The sequence below is a fragment of the Aulonocara stuartgranti genome, assembly GCF_965226115.1.
Source record: "Aulonocara stuartgranti genome assembly, chromosome: 11".
Lineage (NCBI taxonomy): Eukaryota > Metazoa > Chordata > Actinopteri > Cichliformes > Cichlidae > Aulonocara > Aulonocara stuartgranti.
Genome location: NC_138947.1, coordinates 24,707,145 through 24,723,003, shown reverse-complemented (window position 1 = coordinate 24,723,003; position 15,859 = coordinate 24,707,145). Strand labels below are relative to the sequence as shown.

The 15,859-nt window shown below is 39.7% G+C and overlaps 1 protein-coding gene across 3 annotated transcripts in view; it reads right to left on the bottom strand.

Annotated features, from left to right (window-relative positions):
• Window positions 1-15,859, bottom strand: part of adamts16 (ADAM metallopeptidase with thrombospondin type 1 motif, 16) — a 52,393-nt gene that overhangs the window by 18,590 nt on the left and 17,944 nt on the right. For all 3 annotated transcript variants that reach the window (XM_082551186.1, XM_082551185.1, XM_082551187.1), the window contains exons 6-15: window positions 15,250-15,333; window positions 14,434-14,593; window positions 11,535-11,640; window positions 11,201-11,338; window positions 7,254-7,407; window positions 4,902-4,997; window positions 2,336-2,484; window positions 712-884; window positions 477-607; window positions 15-138 (exon numbers count right to left, since the gene is read on the bottom strand). In XM_082551186.1, the coding sequence (XP_082407312.1) occupies window positions 15-138; window positions 477-607; window positions 712-884; window positions 2,336-2,484; window positions 4,902-4,997; window positions 7,254-7,407; window positions 11,201-11,338; window positions 11,535-11,640; window positions 14,434-14,593; window positions 15,250-15,333 (1,315 nt within the window). The remainder of the gene's footprint in view (window positions 1-14; window positions 139-476; window positions 608-711; window positions 885-2,335; window positions 2,485-4,901; window positions 4,998-7,253; window positions 7,408-11,200; window positions 11,339-11,534; window positions 11,641-14,433; window positions 14,594-15,249; window positions 15,334-15,859) is intronic.

Sequence of the window (15,859 nt, the reverse complement as noted above, 5' to 3'; positions counted from 1 at the left end):
CATTTGTGACGTACGGTTAGTAAAATGCTGTTTTGTGTACTGTCCTTTGTAAATCTTGCAGGTGGAGTTGTCTCCTTTACACACCCCACAAGCATCGGGCACAGCTGTGGAGCCTAAAACACGGTCACAGCCAACTCTCTGTGGAAGAAAACCATCAGCGCTTTTGATGACAGTGTAGCTCACACACATAAAAACACAAGACTGCGTCACAGTACGCATTCGATTACAACATTTACAAAATTCCAACATTTATTATGTACGTGGTGACAGGTCAATATTTTACTATTCATTACATCTAAAGTAGCAGACAGCAGGAGAAATAAAAGAGTCTATTGATGTTCTTTACTGCTTACATCCATTGTCAAACTTCATGAAGCCACTTTGAAAGACCTCACACGCCATATACATAAATGTAGCACTTTGACATCAATGTTTGGTCACATCATGTTACTTTCCAACTTAACATTTAACATTACCTCACACAGTCCATCAATGCAGACATTAGAGCTGTCTGGTGAGCAGAGTGTCCCATCCTTAACTTTGCTGGCCAAGGCAAAAAAGAAATCATAACCTTCAGCAAAGCAGTAGAGCTTGCATAGATCTTGATCTGGAAGAAAAAGAAAATGGCCATAAAAAAGGCCTCTTTTATCATTTCAAATAATCTTTAGTTACGAGTTGTTTTTTTTTAATTTAAGAGGAAAGCTTTCTCACCATCCACTCTAGTGTATGGTCTCCAAGTGTAGTACCAGCCTCTGAACTGTTTGCCGTTGAACTCAGCACACTGTTGTGCTCTATAGTCAATGGTGTTCCTGGGACAGTCTTCAGTATTGCAAAGTTTGTATGACCTGGAGGAACCCTCGCAGAACTTCCCTCCGTATGCCGGTCTAAAGAGATGGATTTAAACGTGTAGAATTCAAGGTTTTTCTGCACGAAACACATAATAACATGCTTCCAGTATTTTATGGATCTTCTTTCTTCATCTTCTATCTGTGACTGTATGTTCGTGTTGAAACCCCAAACATGGGTGACAGTAGAGTGCAAAGTATTGAAATAATGTTAATGGTAATAAAACATTTAAGATAGTTTTTATCTGTAGAGTCTGTGAAATTCTGATTGTGTTGATCCATGAGCATGTTTCACTCCATATGTGTGTATAAGTGTGCCTTTGTGAAGGCTTGTGAAATCACAGGTGTATATCCTCGGGTTATGTTCCTAAAAATCTCTTGGATGGGACAAAAACAGCTGCAAACTCTCCAACCACTCTCTCTGTGTTGTGTTCTTTCGTTTGATATCTCTGCATTTCATCTTTCACCTTTTTAATCCCTTTTCTGTCATCCCCCCCTCCTCCTCCCACTTTATTCCACTTGCCTGTCTTTGTCCTTCTAACCCTTCACCACCAGCTTTCCTTTCCTTGTCTTTCTTTCTCCTCCTCACTCTCTGTCTAATTTAGCCCACCACTTGTCAGGATCTTGGCATGACATGATAAAAAGGAAGTCCCAGCATTTGGAATAGGGGCCCCTGACTGACTGACAGTGGCAATAATCATGAGTGACTGATGAGTTGGGGGCTAAATTAGCAGATAAGTGACAGACTTGTGTGACTTAATCACAATTCTTAATATACTGTTGGCCCTTAGTCAAACAATCAGAGGTACCACAGGCCATCCAAGTCTTCTGCATGTTATAGTAAGAAATTATACAACTAGAAAACTATACTTTGACAGATGATGACTTTTAGTAGACTTTTAACACCATTTAGTAGAACTGTTCGTAGTGTATTCAGTAGTAGTTCAAAGTAACACTTGCTGTGAGGACATGTGTTAGTGTGGTATTATCTGGCAGCAGTATGATAGTTAGCATATAGCTTAGCATAAAGACTGGATACGAGGATTAACAGCTAACAAGGTTTGTCCTGAGTCGGTCTAGAAACACATCTAAAGCTCAATAATCATTCAGTATATCATTATTCTTAATTCTTATCTTAATTGTTTAATTAGAACACAAACACTTATTTGTGATACTTAAAACAATATCAATGATAAGACTCCCATTCCAGGACGCTCCTAAGTTAATTTAAAATCCAAAAATTATTTTAGTCTGGCTTAAAAATCATTAAAAGTTTTTAAAAGGATACTAAGGACAAGTGGATGTGAGGACTTTTAAATATAGAGAAAACTAGGTGCCGCTTCAGTTTTTGTGTTAACTGTCAGCTAGCAATACAGACAGAAGAGGTTTTGAGTAAAGTTTGTAGTCACTTGTACATTTATGTTTTTCTAATGCTATGTAAGATTCTATGTAAATATAATGTCAGAGGCCATTGCTTTGTCTTTCCCTACCTGGGGTTGTTGCATTGCCTCTCACGATATGTAACGCCGCTCTCACAGCTTCTAGAGCATGTAGACCAGGTGGACCACTCTGACCAGTGGCCATGCTGAGGCCTTGGACCCTCATCACCCTGTTTCACACACTGGCCCCGACGACACCACTGAAGGGAACAAAAGAGCATTGATATATGGGAAAGAGAAAGATGCAGCAGAATGGGGGTTCAAATAGAAACTGTCAAAACTAGACCCGTTTTTATCTTAATCACGAGTGAACTCACACACAATCAGACTGCAGCATCGTCCATCTTTACCGTTTCTCATATGTAGCATGTGGCATGCATTTCTCATTATGGGGAACGCTCTGTTCTAGGTAGAGTGTGCTGTGGTCATTAATAGGATCACTGAACATGCTGGCTGCAAACTCACTGGCAAGTGCTATTCTAACATCCGTGCAAGTCTGTGGGACTGGACTTAACAGAGATTTTGTAGAGAAGAGCAGTGAGGTTAAAATCTGTTTAATACTTGATTTGATTGCACTGCAAATGTGCCTTATTATGTTCACCTCTGCCACGTCAAGACATGACTTACTGTGCTTACTGTACTGTTTTGTTTTGTGTTTTTTTTTAACTGTGGCCCAGTCCTGGTTACATGTTCACAGTCTACCAGTAAAACCTTTTCAAGGTCATCTCATGCTCTTTCAATTTTCAAAGACCAATTTCTCTTTCATTCTGATCTCTGGTGGACTGAAAAGCCATGTGCATATAGTGTTACTAGCTGCTTCTGACCAAGCAGCTTTCGAGCAGTGAACACTGCCAAATGTGTCCCTTAAGGCAGCAGGCAAAACCAAAGATTACACGATAGTGGATAAAAAAAAATAAAAATCTTTAAATATGTTTCTGCACTTCTTTGGACTGCATGCAATGATGGTTATCGTACAGGGAAAACTCAAAGCCACAATCGAGTACATACATCAAAGGCCGAATCATTAATCAGCTTCAGTGTACTTCTTCTCCCAGAATTCCACACACACTGGTATTGCATAAGCTGTGCTATGTCCATACATCGAACATATGCAGCTGTTCTTGTTCTCACTATGTGAACAATAACTACACAAGAGACCACAGACCCACACGCCAGCATATGCAGACTCATGCACACCTTACCAACTAATCTCATGGTCCTTGACTAAGAACTAGAACAGCTGATTTCCCCTCAGTTTTCCCCCTGCGGCTGAGTGCCGCAGATTCCTATGTGAGGCAGTCAGTGTTTGTGCTCGGTTAATTTTCCCGTGGAGGGGGAGCGCGAGATTAAACCATCAAGTTTAATATATTGAGATGCAAACGTTGATGAGAAGCTGTCAGGGGAGTGAGGGTAAGAGAAAGAGCAAGCCTCGGGGGGGAATCATCTTGAAAAGAAGAATGAAAAAGAAAACAAAGAATAAATAAAGAGCGCAGATTGCTTTTTGGATCCAAGCCAATTGCATATTTCTGCCACATCAGCAACAAACGAACTGCAGCTGCTCCCTGAGGTAAAAGAAGGAAGGACAGAGTGGTACCTAGAGCAAAAGAAAAAAAAAGGAGTTTTCATTTACACTACCCTCAAATGTACTAAATCAAAGTAAAGTTGCTGATTTGGCTTGAAAATAACTTAAATAGTCTGTGCTGGGATATGAGGCCATTGCTATGTAAGCAAAAAGCAGTTAAAAGAAGTGTAGTATCACTCAGTTCAAGCCATTTGCTTTCAAATAGCTGGACTTAACACTACATAACAATAAAACACTCAATAAATGTTACTTTTATAAGGCTATGCACATCATTGTTGCCTTTTCAGTGTATTCATAGCTATGGCTTATTGTCCTTTGCAGCTTACTGACTTAAAGGTCTGTGGTATCCCTAAGTCAAAGAATGTGTTTCCCATTTTTACAAGCTTTCCCCCGCTTATACTTTTACACGCTTGGTAATGTAAAGAAGCACACTGCCAAAACACTGCTAGGGCAACTGATATGCAGGAAGGAGAATTTGCCCTGAGAGTGAAGTCATTTTTCAATAGACGTGTTTAAATCCACTTTTCTTAAGTTAGCACACATAACAGAGTAAAACTCTCTTACTGAGTTGTGTTACTCTGTTGGATGGTATTTTTCTCACCAAAACTGAGAGGAAATGTGTGTGGGGCTCTTGTTTAGGCTGTCCTAAAGAATAAAGGCAATGTTTGCTAAATGCCATATCAATTGGAGGAACATTTTGGCTCCTTTGGCTATCAAGAAACAAAGGTTATCTTATTGGTGATATGACTAAAAGCTAACTCTATGCCCTGAATAGATTGTGGACTTTTTTTCCAGTGTACAAATGACATTTTGAAGAAGGTATCTTCATTTTCCTGCTAGCGGTTGGAACTGTCTTCCGCTTCAAATGCCTCTAAGGAAATGGATAAAAGATTCCAGTAGAAGTCAGCGGCTCCCATGCCACTCATGTGATGCCACTCTTGAGGTAAAAAAGCCTGTGAGTGTCAACCCCTTTAACCAAACACATCGCCATACCCACACATGCGCACACACGCACTACATCATGTGTTAAGTCACCATATCGGGGCCGCAAGCAGAGCCCTCAGCAGCTGGCATGAATTTGGTCTCACACTTCCTCCCAACACGGTGGCACCACAGAGCCTTGCAGATATCCTGGAACAACATAAGAGAGAGAAACATGGAAACCTTAACTTACTTCTTGCTCCAGATTCCAGAAACTGGATCATCACGATCCTCCTCACAATAGCTGTAAACAAAGCTTGCAGTGGGGAAAAATGATCACTTGTAATAGCATTTTGATTTTGCCTCTTGAGAGCTAATAAAACATGTTGAAGGAATCTTGCTGAATCTGCAACTGTCTGAATAATTATTTTCTGGAGAGCTTCCCGTGTGCAGCAAATGTGAATCTCCAAAATATTTATGCTTCAGTAGCTACGGTAAAGACATCAGCATCGATACATAAAATCTGGTCTAAGTGGTTCCAACATCATCTCTGTTGCGGATCGACGTAGCGATCTTCAGCTTTGAGGAAGTGAAACACCAAAGTGAAGAAGTAACACAGAACATGAAGATTAGGACAAAGTATTAACAGGGCACAACTGTTTTACCAAACTTACATGATGTAATGGCTGTGTTACTCAGTCATTAAAGATTCAGCTGGGAGCACCGGCCTGTTTCCCTGCTCGCATTGCCTGAGAAACACAGCCTGCTGCTTTTTAACATGTCTACTCTGTTGCTATTTGAATGACTATATCAGATTTTGACAACTTAGTGCAGATGCTGACAGACACCTCAGCCTCAGCTTGCCACCATGGAATTCATCCCAAGGACTATTTGTCCATCTGTTTCGCTTGCTCGGGCCGTTTGTAGCAGTAAAATAATGGCAGAGAGCGGTTAGCGATGGGAGGAGAGACAGAGAGAAATGATGGATAGTGTGTCAGAGGCTGAGAAAGAAAGAAAAACGCCCATTAACATTATTCAATTTTTCCTATAGAATAGCCCATCCCTATCTAACCGCAGAGAGTATCATTTGTTCCCTCCAGTGGTACCTTATCTTGACAACAGCTGCCAAAAAGTTTAGTGAAAAAAGAATTCATTACACCATGAACTGCGCCGCTGAGGCCGATTCTTGTGGGCTGTTTTATTTTTTATGAGTAACAAGTGCTCAGAAAGACAGTGAGTGTAATGGCTGCTTGGAGATTTATCAGTCCAGAGCACCTTGCTGCTACCAGGTGCACAAGCGTATGTTATAAATGTAATAATCCACGGATATTCAGACGTTTATATAAGCACACAAAGAAGGACAGCATGTGCAGAAGACCTAGGATTCAAAGCCAGCTACTACTGGCACTGGCATTTCTTAGAGCATAAATTAAAAAAGTCACTTGCTTCAAGTCCCATACTGCAGACATAACATATTTGATACATACTGCAGTAACTTTATTACAAAGCATTAAATATCCATCTTGCTTTATCGTTGATCATTTTTGGTAATGATATCTTCCAGATGAAGAAAATTTGCTACACAGAAAATGATAAAGGAACAAGACAGGTTAAAATAAAATGTTAAAATAAATGAATACAAAGCACAAAATTGCAGTACATATATTATCAGATTTTTATACTGGTCCACTTGACTGCAACAAATAGAAACCTTTATCCTGTGTGTGACTAAATGCTATGGTGCTGCAAATATGTGCGCCATTGTAGTATACAAAAAAGGTCACAATAATCTGTTAGAGGGTCTGTGACAAAAATGAACTATTGGCTGCTAAGGGTCTGTGGGGTAGATGGATGGTTTAACCTTGTTTGTTTCTTCAGAGAGCTTTGTATTTCATCTAAACACTGAGAACATCCTTGCCTGAATGGTTTAAACAATACAGGTGCAGCTTTGGCTCAACTGAGGTTCAGGTGGGATACTATATTTTAAGACTGATTACATTTAACAAGTATTTAAAGCCCTATTCGGATTATCTGGGAGAGTATTTCTAACAGTAAGATCAGCAGCAATGAGACAATGGGAGAGCAACGAGCAGAGATTCCCACTGGCAATGCTCCAGTGTATATTTAGTCATCTATCCCAGTGAGTACAGTATATCATGGGCAGTCTTCGAGTCTCAGTCTTTGTGTGTGGATGCATATGTGTGTACATGCACAAGGGCATGTAACCCGGATCAGTTTCTCTTTTCCTTCCTCTTTTTATTTGATTTTTCCTCTACCTCATTCATCCCATCCCACTCTTGCATTCTTTGACTTTTTTCCCCCTAACTAGCAACACATGATTGTTAAAAAAACGTATCAAATGCTCACGTTCCAGTAGATGTGGTGATAAAATCCCTGACTGGGATTATAAACCTGTTTTTAAATTAGCATTAGATGGCATAAGAGAGTCCAAATCAGTTTTATTACCTTCTTAAAATCAAGGGTGCAGAGTTTGGCCTTCTCCCCAAACTGCCATTTGCATTGTGTGTCTGCATCGTACAGCTCGCCAGGCAGCTTCTCAGGGTATTGATACTCTGTGATTGCTCTTGGTTCATCTGATAGGCACAAAGCCTGGGCAGAACTGGGGAATTTGATAGGGAGATAGCAAAGGAAAAGCACAAAAAAGAGTTAAGTAGCTGGCATATGAGACTGCCTGCTGTGCACATAGAAATTCCAAAAGCGAGCATCACTCCACGTGTTCCATTGTTCCCAGCACAGTGACAACTGTAAAGTGTAGCTATGGTAACATAACAAGTTGGCAAACTCAAAACCTGTGGGTAATGTTTTAATGCATCAGACACTCAATTATGACAGACATAAAAAGTCCTTGCCCATATCGCTCATATCCTAACACCAGCAGGGGGTTTCCAATGTTAACTGATATCACTGGTTACTATACAGCGATGTTTTACAGCTTAAACGCTGCAGTCGGGGAATATAATACAAGAATATGGTGGAAAGAGCATGAAAAGGCAAAATATGCTGGAATGGTTCATTGTGTTAGTGAGTGGTCCTGATTGCTTTAGCAGAGTGTATGAGTGTCTGTGTGTGTATATGTGAGATCTTCCATTGCTTTATGGGCCCTGTGTGTCTAAAGAGAACAATGTCTGTTCTACAAGTGCAATATTCTGGTATTCTACATTATTCACATAATATGGTTTCTGAAAAATACATTACATTTACAGTACTGTGTAATCACACATATCAGCAAGGACTCAAGTAAAGATTGGGAGGACTTAATGTAATTCACAAGTAAAATTACAAAATGATTTGTAGGATCTCTTGAGGGCAAGAGGCTTAAGACAAAATTTACCCCCTCCCTAAAAAATGTACACAAGATTCTCATCAGCTAAAGATAAAAAAGCATCCTTTCTTTTCTATGATTCCCTCAGGATCTACAGGCTCACCCCATCCAGACCGAGGGCTATTTATATCTATCTATTTTTTTGTTGGCACATAAAACACAGACAGCAAACTGCTGAAAAAAAAATCATAAAAGGTTTAGATAAGACTGGTCACAAGCAGACTCATAGCTGAAGAACATTTATCTGCAAGACTTTTTGATTAACATTGCTGAGTGTCAACCAAACATATCAAACAAACCAGCGTCCAACAAACATACTGTAAACACATTTTATGTTTACAGTATGTTCGCTGCTTGCAAACTTCCTATTAGCTTAATTTTAAATTAAGTCCGTAAGTAACAAAGTCTCACTAACTGCATTTCTAAAACGGAAACATTTTGCATGCTGTTTGTCATTTGATTATTATGACTGACAAGATATAATGTAGTATATCTGTTTTACAGATGGAAATGATTGGTTTTATTACTTTAGCATAGCCGGCCAAGCAGTTTCCCTGTCCTAGTTTTTAGGCTGAGATATGCTATGCTAAATTAAGATAAGCTAACTAGAAATGGTCACAATCTGCAAACCATGTAGAGACTTTTTCTGCAACTCTGATGGAGCTTCTTCTTCATTCAGCTGCTCCCATTAGGGGTTGCTGCAGTGGCTTGCATCTCACCCTATCTTTAGTATCCTCCTCTGTCCTCTGTCTCCTCTGCATGTCCTCTCTTTGTCCAGAAATCTTTCCTGTGCTCTTCCTCTTTCCCTCCTGCATGGCAAGTCCATATTCAGCTCCCCCTGTTTAATGTACCAAGTTTCTCTTCTTTGCACATGCCCAAACCATTTCAGCCTTCCACTCTAAAACTTTCTTTCCAAACTGCAAATCCTGAGCAGTCCATCTAATATACTCATTTCTAATCTGGTCCATCCTCGTCACTCCTAGTGAAAATATTAGCATGTTCAACTCTACCACTTCTGGTTGGCTTCTCGTCTTTTTTTGTGCTACTGTCTCCAAACCAGACATCATAGCAGGTCTCACTACCGTCTTATAAACTTGTCCTTACACTTTTGCTATTATCCTTCTGTCGAAAATCACCCCTGATACTCCAGCCACTACACCCTGCCTGCACTCTATTCTTCACCTCTCTTGTGCACTGTCCGATGCTTTAGATGGCTGACTCGTCCACCTTCAGTACATGTCCTGCATCACCCTCACATACTTCACTGCTACTCCCAACATCCTCGTATAATACCACAACTCCTCTCTTGGCATTGTATCATATGGTTTCTCTAGATCTACAAAGACAGTGCAACTCAACTTTTCCATCAACACTCTCAAAGCAAACATCACATCTGTAGTGCACTTCTCTGCCATGCTGCTGCTCACTAATCATCACCTCTCTTCTCAGCCTAGCTTCAACAACTCTTTCCTAGAGCTTCATGGTATGCCTTATCAGCTTTATCCCACTGGACCTACTACAGCTTTGCACATCACCCTTGTTCCTGCAAACTGGCACAGTACACTTCTTCTCGATTCCTTACACATCCTCTCACTCCCCAGGCTTGTGCTAAACAATGTGGTTAAAAACTCCAAAGCCCTTTCTCCTAAACATCTCTATACCTCAACAGGTATGCCATTTGGACTACCTCTCCTTGTGCTCTTCATCCTCTTCATAGCTTCCCTCACTTAGTCCCTACTGCACTTCACTACCTGTGCTCCATCCATCCATTCCTGCCCTCTCATTTTCTTCACTCCTCAGCTCCTCAAAGTACTCTTTAGACCTGCTACACATCCTTTCCAGCTTGATTTCTCTGCCTAATCAGTTGCTACAAATGCTTCACTCCTTCCTTAAACTCTCAGCAAGGAGCTAAATAAGCACATTTCTCAGAGGAGTCTGAGAGAGAAGGGGATCTTGAAGCTTTCTGGTTGGTTTCACCAGCTTCAACAACAAAAACAACTTCAACTGGCTTTTAAGGAATTTGCTTTCACTGACGTGAAGATTATCCATCCATGTTAGGCATGGAGGGATAAAGCATCTGACCATGCGTACAGTCCGGCCTGTCTGTCATGGCTGACTGAAGAGAAGTAGATCTAGAGTGAGTGTAATATAAACTCTGCTGGCTGACATAATGCTTCTCTCCATAGCAGATGAAGGAGACACTGTGGAGTCTCATGATTGCAGCTAGGAAAACATACAACATTTCAGCAATAATATCATTCAGTAATAATGCAAGATGACGACTCCTTGATGGTTTAATGTTTCAGCGCTCTCCTCCATGTGACCTCAAGAGGTGATGGGAGTTTAATATAAAACTGACAGCTCTAATGAGGTTGAGGTCATCCCAGCTCTAATAACTCAGCGAGGAAATACACTGTCTGTCTCCGCCACTCTGAGAGGGGAGACCTGACAGTTCAGCTAACACACGGGTAAATTTAGTGGTGGGCACTGACTCTGAGCTATCTAGTTTCAAGTATACACGCACACAGACACACACACCTACATCCACAGACAAATAGAAACATGTCCAGACACATGGGCGCGTTGTCTGTGATGGCTGTTTTCCCGCTTGGGAGAGCAGGCTATAAGCAGAACAGTGCACAAACCAACTGCCATGCAAACTTACGGCTTTTACAAGCATGCATCTTGATGCACAATAAAAGTGCATTTTGTAAAAGAGCACTAAGAGAAATGTAGGACCATATTTCACTTAAATTAGCTGCTATGGTAACTACATTCTTTACTTAATTGCATGTAGCCTCTTGTTCATTCAAAGCTTTAAAATTGCTTTTGAAATATAAAATCTTTTACAGGTTTTATATAGGTAAAAGTACAATTTTTCACTTGACACATTAAAAATAAAAAACACAATGAATGCATGAATTAATTAAGTGGCCAGTTTGAAAAATGTAGTTGTTGTGTTTGTTGTGTGAACTCTAACAAAAAGGCAGACATGAAAATTCTTAAAAACACTAGTTTAATTTCTTTTAGTCAACACAATGAAAGTAAAAAAAAAAACCCAATTGCTTACTTGAGGAAGCGGCTGAGGTACTGACGGCTGCAAGCAGACCAGGAGAAGACACCGTTGTGACCAGCTAATGTGGGAGACATGATGTTGCCTTCTGACTTTTTACAAACATTCCCTTCACCATCATGGACCATTCCAAAACTGGAGAGTTAAAAAAAAGAGATTTTTATCTACAAATTCAGGTGACATAATCATCTACTTCACATGTAACAAATGCAGAAGTTGTCATTCTAATAGATTATTTATTTTTACATGAATTAAAACAAATTTTGGTACATTTTTCATTTCATTGTCGAACAAGGTTGAACGAGGCTGAATGTACTTTGGAAACCCTTACTTGTGTCCTGATTCATGGGCGATGGTGAATGCCAAACCCAGGCCAGTGTCCTCATTAATGGTACAGCTGCGGTATTTGCTACACATCCCGCTAATTGGAGCAAACCCTGCAAAAGCAGTGATAGATTTTTGTTTTTGCAATCTTTAATACAAGTTTTATTCTTTATTAGTTTAAAAAAGCCATTCCAAAAATAACTGTAATTGGTTAGTTAAAATAACTGCTGTCAAGTTGCTTCTTCTCAGCTTTTTAACTCTACATTGCAAGAGAAATTTCTCAAACGATACGCACTGGTGTGAATTTGTGGAGGGCACATGTCGGAAATATCAAACAACATCAGTGAATTCAAATCCTTCCATATGATAACATATGGTTCTCTATATAGTCACATATGCTACCTTTTACTTCACTTTAAAACATTCTTTCCCTATCTTCACATATTTCTCATATCTCTCATTCTCAGTTAAACTCTTTTATAGTATTCAGCTCCCTTTATGCCTCTCTCTGTCCTCTCTCCTCCTGTCGCTCACATTTACAGCAACCTCTGGCTCTGAATCAAAAAGGCTAATCCACACGAGAGCCTCCCTTAACGTTTTTTCCTTAGAGTTTCATGGCGAATTTGGCCTTAAATGTTGTTTGATTTACATCTCTAAGTCTTTGCCACAGAGTGGCTCATGTATATAACTAATGTGAGCAATGATATTAAATATAACAAGGGAGATTAACTGTGAGAACTACCATTTATTTCTTTTTTGTGTTAGGAAAGAGGTAGGTCATTGATATTATATGACAGTTTTGAAATATGAATAAAAACATTGAAGAATAGGGCTCTAATAGTAATCCAAATAAACAGTGAATGGTTGTGCTAATGCCTATTTTACATCGTACTTCTGGGAATTAGAAAGCACTGATTCTTATTTTGACTGGACAGACACACAAACACACACACACACACACACACACACACACACACACACACACACACCTTTTATCTAAGCTTGCACAGCTGTATGGATGAGGTTAGTGCCTGTTTTGACACTTTATTGTAAAATCTTAGGTCTGGGGAAGTTACACTCTTGTGTTTTTCTGGTGCAAAAAAGGGGAGTTTTTTTCTCACAGTGTGGAAGATAAGAATGTGTTTGCACGGTCATTACCCCAAATAAGCTTCTGTTATTGTGCTAGGTGATGCACACTCACAGAGACAGCGTGTGTCTGAATGCTCAAGCCAGCTGAGCTTAGTCTATGTAGAAAAACACTAAGCACTCTAAACTAAATGAAAACCTGATAATGTGTCCACTTTCTGAATTTCTATCTGGTTTTTCTCTTATCTCTGTTAAATACGGTTGGCAAAAAAAAAAAAGTAAAAAAAAAAAATATTCGGATACTAATTATCACTAAATACTTAATTACTATTGCATCAGATGAACTGCGGCATGATATAGCACTGATATCAACAGTGTTATCTTTGTTTCACCTAGCTAACACACAACTTCACACAACATGCTGAAGGCATGTTGCTGCTTTACTAGCAGCTGAATATGGCGTTATTTTTGTGCCACTATTCTGAGCGCACGTAAAAAAAATGCAGGTGCAAGTGTTGCATTTTGAGGAGAAATTTATTTTGAGCGAAGAAAAGCTAAATTTGAGTGAACAAAATTCGTTGCTGCGTGCAAAAAATGTATTTCAGTGTTTGTTATTATCCATACACACACACACACACACACACAATAGCAGCCCCTCTCGCTCAGTTTTTGCATTTGCGCTTGCACGCAATGTGTTGCTGCGCTCTCAACATTTCTACCCGTGCGCGCTCAACTCTTTCTCTACACCGTTATATTTGTGCCACAAAACCAGCCAATCACAGACTTGGATGCAAAAAAATCTGACTGGCTGTTTTGGTCTCCAATCAGCTCGAAATGACGAAATGCAATATCCCAGAATCCATTTCGTCCAGAACTCAAACGAGGCAGTGGCGGAGGAACACAGAGTGGCGGAGTTTGAAATATTACTCTGGGTCACAAAATAAACTTTTAAGATATTTTCATGCGAGAATGGTGCTGTGTGAACTTCAAATATCTGCTCGATTTATCAAGACATCACATATTTGCATGAATTTTGTTCACTCAAATTTAGCTTTTCTTCGCTCAAAATAAATTTCTCCTCAAAATGCAACACTTGCACCTGCACCTGCGCTCAGAATAGTGGCACAAAAATAGTGCCACAGCAGTGAACAACACTTTATGAACAATTTCAAGAGGTGAGTAAAGCCCCCTTTTTCAACAATAATTAAGCTCTAAACAGGTAGCACAAATGTCAGCCTGGCCAGCACACACATTTAACTTATAGCCGCATTAGCTGTCTCTTAATGATCATTAAGGTAGCAGCTAGCAGCTATGGCTATTATTGGAGCTAGGCGGCAAAATCACTTGTGCCTGTATAACAGTGTTTATTTATTAATTTAAGAGGATTTCGCAATTATTTGTTTCTTGTAAAGTCCCTAATTAAAGCTGTGAGAAGTCTAAAAGTAGACAGAAACAATGGCAGCGTACCTTACCAACAATATTTGATCAGTAATGAAAACATGGTACCAAATCACCAGAAATACAAAGTACCCCAAACAGCCTAAAATTGTTGTTATTGTTTTTTGATCGGATACTGATAACTGGTAATACATTTATAATAAATCTGGATTCAACATAAAGTTAAAAACTAAACATAAAAATAAAGAAGATGATAGATTTTTCTTTCCAGGTTAAGGTACGCTGAGCAAATATGATGGATCGGTGTATTGACAGGATTGTTTATTGCCTCAAATGAGGCCTTCTGGCATTTGGTTGTTGCAGAATCTGCTCTTTTGTGATTTACAAGCAATAGAGCAACAAAGAGGTTTTTAAAGTCATACCAAGAGTATCACAGGGTTCATTCTTCCAAGAGCAGATGTCGAGTCCCGTGAGGAGGATGGCGTGGTCATGGTGCCGGCCCTCTCTACCTCCCAGGGTGGACTGCCAGTGGCAAAAGCTGTTCAGTGTGTGGTCTGCATGGTGGTTGATTACTAAGCCATTCTGTGACATAAAACACATAAAAAGATATGATGACAGTATTAACTTCATTGAGGTAAAGCATTATTATCCATATATTTACTGCCAACTTACAGATTCTCTCTGGGTCTTTATAATCAATAACCAAGATCCCTTAGACATATAGCATGCATGTTGATAACAACATAAAGGCTTACAGATTTTCTTTTGTGTACAAAGGAAAACGTCTGTGAACATTTTTGTATTTTCACCATTCCTCCTGCTTATAAATACTTAATTTTAAAATCTATGAAGTGGCTGGCAAGTCTAAGCCATTGTTCTCAAGCTGCTTTACTTTTCCCAACTGTACCCCAACAGTTTGTCTCTCTCTGTCTGTGTCGCTCATTTACTCCTAGACTCCATGAGAATTTCCCCTGTGGCACAGATCCAGGGAAATACATGCTCTATTTAAACTGTAAAAGCCCCTAGTTGTTACAACAGCCCCAGGAAGATTTTGGAAGGACCAAAAAGATCTGGAACCTCAGGCAAAACAAACAAATAAACATACAAATGATCCTTTTTTGCTTTTTTTTTTTTGCCCCTTGGTATGTACAGCTAAAGAACATGGTAACATATTGTTAGTGTATAGGGTTGAGTTGTCTGGGTGAATGATGATTCTGACTAAAAACTGACACGCTCACCTGTTCTTCATCCAGGAGGACGAGACCCACAATCACTATGTTGATATTTCCCCCTATTGTGCCATCTTTGAACAGACTTGAGACCTAAAAGGCAAACAGACAATCATTATGACGTATTACTAGAGCATCTGGCATTTGTCTAATCCATCTCAAGTAATGTTTCAAACTCATGTAATTTGAGACATAAACTACATGTGCATGAGTAATTTTACAAAGTTTAAAGTGGCTTGAACGTGACCATCAAAGTGACATCTGAAGTACTCGTCTGTTTATACAAATGCAGGATCTGTCATTAAAAACTGTTACTGGTACTCGAAGAGGATCTGATTAGTACAATCTAGGCTGATGTGTTAAAATGTCCTTAACTTATATTTATGCACCACTCCCATAATATGACTATGAGGGTTCGCTGTATGCCTTTCTCTAAGACCTCGCGAATACATCTTTAGGAAAACTCATTCATTTCCCTCTTTTCGTCCTGCTTTGCGCTGACTCACAGGAAGACACATGGCCGTGGTTTGTTGCAGAAAGGTCAGGGAGGTCATCAAAGAGCTCACTTAAACTAAGCTATGCTGAAAGCTGAGTGTTTGGCAGGCTGTCAGATTTCTGA